This window comes from Micropterus dolomieu, unplaced genomic scaffold (assembly GCF_021292245.1).
Source record: "Micropterus dolomieu isolate WLL.071019.BEF.003 ecotype Adirondacks unplaced genomic scaffold, ASM2129224v1 scaffold_327, whole genome shotgun sequence".
Taxonomy (NCBI): Eukaryota; Metazoa; Chordata; class Actinopteri; order Centrarchiformes; family Centrarchidae; genus Micropterus; species Micropterus dolomieu.
In genome coordinates this window covers 1-6,028 of record NW_025744315.1, presented here as the reverse complement: position 1 = coordinate 6,028, position 6,028 = coordinate 1, and the positions used below count along the sequence as shown (strand labels likewise).

General features: G+C 54.4%; 1 protein-coding gene across 1 annotated transcript in view; it reads left to right on the top strand.

The window, feature by feature from the left end:
• The window catches only part of fer (fer (fps/fes related) tyrosine kinase), a 7,124-nt gene extending 3,858 nt beyond the window's left edge, over window positions 1–3,266 (top strand). The window contains exons 7-13 of the mRNA XM_046043438.1: window positions 568–774; window positions 1,866–1,988; window positions 2,101–2,157; window positions 2,274–2,392; window positions 2,501–2,595; window positions 2,684–2,807; window positions 3,064–3,266. Of these exons, the coding sequence (XP_045899394.1) occupies window positions 568–774; window positions 1,866–1,988; window positions 2,101–2,157; window positions 2,274–2,392; window positions 2,501–2,595; window positions 2,684–2,807; window positions 3,064–3,262 (924 nt within the window). The 3' untranslated portion in view covers window positions 3,263–3,266. The remainder of the gene's footprint in view (window positions 1–567; window positions 775–1,865; window positions 1,989–2,100; window positions 2,158–2,273; window positions 2,393–2,500; window positions 2,596–2,683; window positions 2,808–3,063) is intronic.
• Window positions 3,267–6,028: the final 2,762 nt, after the last annotated feature.

Genomic DNA, 6,028 nt, shown 5'->3' with positions numbered 1-6,028 from the left:
CTCCTGTCTGGCTCGCCTGGCTCTCCTGTCTGGCTCACCTGCCTGGCTCACCTGTCTGGCTCTCCTGCCTGTCTCGTCTGGCTCTCCTGCCTGTCTCGTCTGGCTCTCCTGCCTGTCTCGCCTGTCTCTCCTGTCTGGCTCACCTGGCTCTCCTGCCTGTCTCTCCTGTCTGGCTCACCTGGCTCTCCTGCCTGTCTCTCCTGTCTGGCTCTCCTGCCTGTCTCTCCTGTCTGGCTCTCCTGCCTGGCTCACCTGTCTCTCCTGTCTGGCTCACCTGGCTCTCCTGCCTGGCTCACCTGTCTGGCTCTCCTGTCTGGCTCGCCTGGCTCTCCTGTCTGGCTCACCTGCCTGGCTCACCTGTCTGGCTCTCCTGCCTGTCTCGTCTGGCTCTCCTGCCTGTCTCGCCTGTCTCTCCTGTCTGGCTCACCTGGCTCTCCTGCCTGTCTCTCCTGTCTGGCTCTCCTGCCTGGCTCACCTGCACTACATTACAGCCTGAGTGTTTACTGATGATCAACTCAGGTAATCTGAATCGTTGTGACCCTCGGCGTCTTGTGTCCCTCCCTGCAGCAGTTCTTCGATGTGATCCCGACCTCGGAGCGCCCCCTGCCAGAGCAGGAGTGGTATCACGGCGCCATCCCCCGCACTGAGGCTCAGGAGTTACTACGGCAACAGGGAGACTTCCTGGTGAGGGAGAGTCACGGTAAACCGGGCGAGTACGTCCTGTCGGTGTTTTCTGACGAGCAGAGACGACACTTCATCATCCAGTTCGCCGACGTAAGTGAACACACAGGTAGAGGCTGCACTGACGTCGGGCTCCTCGGGGCCGCTGACGTAGTGTGTGTGGTATATTAGACTTAGCAGTGAGTTCCGCCCACTATCACTATCACGCACCTCAGAGACTTCGCCGTGGGTCGGCCGCATTCAGAAGGAAACGCCAGAGGGATTTAGACTTTTGTTCCTTTCATCTAGGATTGATTTTCTGGGTGATTGACCGACAGAGCTGGCTCCGTGTCTTTGGACCCGTGAAACAGACGATGTAAACATCTGAAACAGTCGGGAGAGTTCAGTCCCAGCCCACAGATGGCTCCGTCTCACGCAGTGTCCTCTGAATGAATTAATATCTGCTCTCTGCGCTCACCGAGGCCGCAGGGCGTCTCAGCCACAGACTCTATATAACAAACGGACGTAGTCATGGTGACTCCTGATAAGCTTTTTCACCAGTCACTCTAGCCTGATTGACAGGTAACGACCTGTCAATCATAGATAGTCCCGCCCTGAAAGTTACTGAGGGAATAAACCAGCTGAGAAGTAGAACAGTTTCCTGTTATCTCTAAAGGAGCCGGACTTCTTTCTGCAACCTGAAGAGTCGCCCCCTGCTGGCCGTTCAATAGAATGCAGCATTCAGGGACTTCCACATCGCACAGACGGGGCGTATTAACGCTCCTCCTGGGTAACGGCGAGTACAGACGGGGCGTATTAACGCTCCTCCTGGGTGACGGCGAGCACAGACGGGGCGGAGCTCGGGCGTATTAACGCTCCTCCTGGGTGACGCCGAGCACAGACGGGGAGGAGCTCGGGCGTATTAACGCTCCTCCTCGGTGACGCCGAGCACAGACGGGGAGGAGCTCGGGCGTATTAACGCTCCTCCTCGGTGACGCCGAGCACAGACGGAGCGTATTAACGCTCCTCCTCGGTGACGCCGAGCACAGACGGGGCGTATTAACGCTCCTCCTCGGTGACGCCGAGCACAGACGGGGCGTATTGTGTTGCCCCAGACTTTCTGTGTCAGTAAATGACGTGCTGAGTCCGCCGGCCGGTGAGGAGGTGGTGAAACTGAACAGTGTCTCTCTCTCTCTCTCTGGTAGAGTCAGTACCGCTTTGAAGGGACGGGCTTCTCCACCATCCCTCAGCTCATCGAGCATCACTTCTCCACCAAGCAGGTCATCACCAAGAAGTCCGGAGTGGTGCTGCTCAACCCCGTCGTCAAGGCAACCACACCTGCACACACACACATAACTGTACATGTGTACTCTGTGTAAATGTACACAGATGTGTGTATTGTGTGTACATGTACTCATGTGTGTCAGTTTCCCTCTGCAGGATAAAAAGTGGATCCTGAACCATGAGGACGTGGTGCTGGGGGAGCTGTTGGGAAAGGTGACCTCACTTCCTGTTTCTTCCCGTCACCAGTCACCTCTTCACCCCTAAACGTGTTTAACGTGTGTCTTTCTGCCTCCATGTCCCATCATGCCCTGCTGCTTGCTGGTTGCCAGGGAAACTTTGGCGAGGTGTTTAAAGGGACGCTGCAGCGCGACAAAATGCCAGTCGCCATCAAAACGTGTAAAGAAGATTTACCGCCAGAGCTGAAGATCCGGTTCCTGTCCGAAGCCAGGTCAGTTACACACCAACAGGAAGTCAACAAAGAAAGCTCAGCTGCTAGCTCAGCTGCCTGTCTGTGATTGGCTGCTGTCTCACGCTGCCTGTATGTGATTGGCTGTAGGATCCTGAAGCAGTACGACCACCCGAACATCGTAAAGCTGATTGGCGTCTGTACGCAGCGACAGCCGATCTACATCGTCATGGAGCTGGTTCCTGGTGGGTGGAGCTCATTCTTCCCTCTAGTCTGATTGGTCAGCTGCTGTTTCCCTACTGTGTCGGTTTGACCCTCCGCTGTGTCTGGCAGGTGGAGACTTTTTGTCCTTTCTGAGGAAGAAGAAAGACGAGCTAAAGACGAAGCAGCTGGTTCGGTTCTCTGTCGACGCTGCTGCCGGCATGGCGTACCTGGAGAGCAAGAACTGCATCCACAGGTAAACAACCAGAGCGTGACCACGTCACCTGTCCAGGTGTCAGCTACACTTCACTAACTCCTTCTAGTTTCTCCTCATAAATTACAACATGTTAGGAAGTATTCTGTGATCATGTGACTTCCTGTTCATGCTTCACAATTAAAGCACTGCACCAGCTGACAGCTGTGAGGATTTATTGTGGAGCAGCTCAGTTCCTCCCACTGGTTGCTCTCAGTACTGCAGCTCAGGCGTCTGTCTCCACCTGTCTGTCTCTCAGGGACCTGGCAGCGAGGAACTGTCTGGTGGGAGAGGGCAGCGTGTTGAAGATCAGTGATTTTGGGATGAGTCGTCAGGAAGACGACGGGATTTACTCTTCATCTGGACTCAAACAGATCCCCATCAAATGGACTGCTCCAGAGGCTCTCAACTACGGTAACACCTGTCTCACTCGCGTCTCACTCCTGACTCACTCCTGACTCACTCCTGACTCACTCCTGTCTCACTCCTGTCTCACTCCTGTCTCACTCGTGACTAACTCCTGTCTCACTCCTGTCTCACTCCTGTCTCACTCCTGTCTCACTCCTGTCTGACTCCTGGCTGACTCCTGTCTGACTCGTGACTGACTCGTGGCTCACTCCTGACTCACTCGCGTCTCACTCGCGTCTCACTCCTGTCTCACTCCTGTCTGACTCGTGACTGACTCCTGTCTCACTCCTGTCTGACTCCTGTCTGACTCCTGTCTCACTCCTGTCTCACTCCTGTCTCACTCGCGTCTCACTCGCGTCTCACTCGCGTCTCACTCCTGTCTCACTTGTGGCTCACTCCTGGCTCACTCCTGGCTCACTCGCGTCTGACTCCTGACTCACTCCTGTCTGACTCCTGACTCACTCCTGTCTGACTCCTGACTCACTCCTGTCTGACTCCTGTCTCACTCCTGTCTCACTCCTGTCTCAATCCTGACTCACTCGTGACTCACTCCTGGCTCACTCCTGGCTCACTCCTGGCTCACTCCTGGCTCACTCGCGGCTCACTCCTGACTCACTCCTGTCTGACTCCTGACTCACTCCTGTCTGACTCCTGTCTGACTCCTGTCTCACTCCTGTCTCAATCCTGACTCACTCGTGACTCACTCCTGGCTCACTCCTGACTCACTTGCGGCTCACTCCTGACTCACTTGCGACTCACTCCTGACTCACTTGCGACTCACTCCTGACTCACTTGCGACTCACTCCTGACTCACTCGCGTCTCAATCCTGACTCACTCGCGTCTCAATCCTGACTCACTCGCGTCTCAATCCTGACTCACTCGTGACTCACTCGTGACTCACTCCTGTCTCAATCCTGACTTACTCCTGGCTCACTCCTGGCTCACTCCTGTCTGACTCGTGACTCACTCCTGTCTCAATCCTGTCTGACTCGTGACTCACTCGCGTCTGACTCGTGTCTCACTTCTGTCACACTCCTGTCTCAATCCTGTCTGACTCCTGTCTGACTTGTGACTAACTCCTGTCTCAATCCTGACTCAAACCTGTCTCATTCGTGTCTGACTCGTGACTCGTCTGACTCGTGACTCACTCCTGTCACACTCCTGTCTCAATCCTGTCTGACTCCTGTCTGACTTGTGACTAACTCCTGTCTCAATCTTTACTCAAGCCTGTCTCACTCGTGACTCACTCCTGTCTCAATCCTGACTGACTCGCGTCTCACTCCTGGCTCACAACTGTCTCAATCCTGTCTGACTCCTGACTCACTTCTGTCCGACTGGTGACTTACGCCTGTCTGACTCCTGACTCACTCGTCTCTGACTCCTGACTCACTCCTGGCTCACAACTGTCTCAATCCTGTCTGACTTGTGACTAACTCGTGTCTCAATCTCTACTCAAGCCTGTCTCACTCGTGACTCACTCCTGTCTCAATCCTGACTCACTCCTGGCTCACAACTGTCTCAATCCTGTCTGACTCCTGTCTGACTTGTGACTAACTCCTGTCTGACTTGTGACTAACTCCTGTCTGACTTGTGACTAACTCCTGTCTCACTCCTGTCTGACTCCTGTCTCACTCCTGTCTGACTCCTGTCTCACTTCTGTCTGACTCGTGACTCACGCCTGTCTGACTCTGTCTGACTCCTGTCTCACGCCTGTCTGACTCCTGTCTCACGCCTGTCTGACTCCTGTCTCACGCCTGTCTGACTCGTGACTCACGCCTGTCTGACTCGTGACTCACGCCTGTCTGACTCGTGACTCAATCCTGACTCACTCCTGGCTCACATCTGTCTCAATCCTGTCTGACTCCTGTCTGACTTGTGACTAACTCCTGTCTGACTTGTGACTAACTCCTGTCTGACTCCTGACTCACTTCTGTCTGACTCCTGTCTCACTTCTGTCTGACTCCTGTCTCACGCCTGTCTGACTTCGGACTCACTCGTCTCTGACTCCGGACTCACTCCTGACTCACAACTGTCTCAATCCTGTCTGACTCCTGTCTGACTTGTGACTAACTCCTGTCTCAATCTTTACTCAAGCCTGTCTCAATCCTGACTGACTCGCGTCTCACTCCTGGCTCAAAACTGTCTCAATCCTGTCTGACTCCTGTCTGACTTGTGACTAACTCCTGTCTCACTCCTGTCTCACTTCTGTCTGACTCCTGACTCACTTCTGTCTGACTCCTGACTCACTTCTGTCCGACTCCTGACTCACGCCTGTCTGACTCCTGACTCATGCCTGTCTGACTCCTGACTCACGCCTGTCTGACTCCTGACTCATGCCTGTCTGACTCCTGACTCACGCCTGTCTGACTCCTGACTCACGCCTGTCTGACTCCTGACTCACGCCTGTCTGACTCCTGACTCACGCCTGTCTGACTCCTGACTCACTCGTCTCTGACTCCTGACTCACTCCTGGCTCACAACTGTCTCAATCCTGTCTGACTTGTGACTAACTCCTGTCTCAATCTCTACTCAAGCCTGTCTCACTCGTGACTCACTCCTGTCTCAATCCTGACTCACTCCTGGCTCACAACTGTCTCAATCCTGTCTGACTCCTGTCTGACTTGTGACTAACTCCTGTCTCACTCCTGTCTGACTCCTGTCTCACTCCTGTCTGACTCCTGTCTCACTTCTGTCTGACTCGTGACTCACGCCTGTCTGACTCTGTCTGACTCCTGTCTCACTCGTGACTCACGCCTGTCTGACTCGTGACTCACTCATCTCTGACTCCTGACTCACTCGTCTCTGACTCCTGACT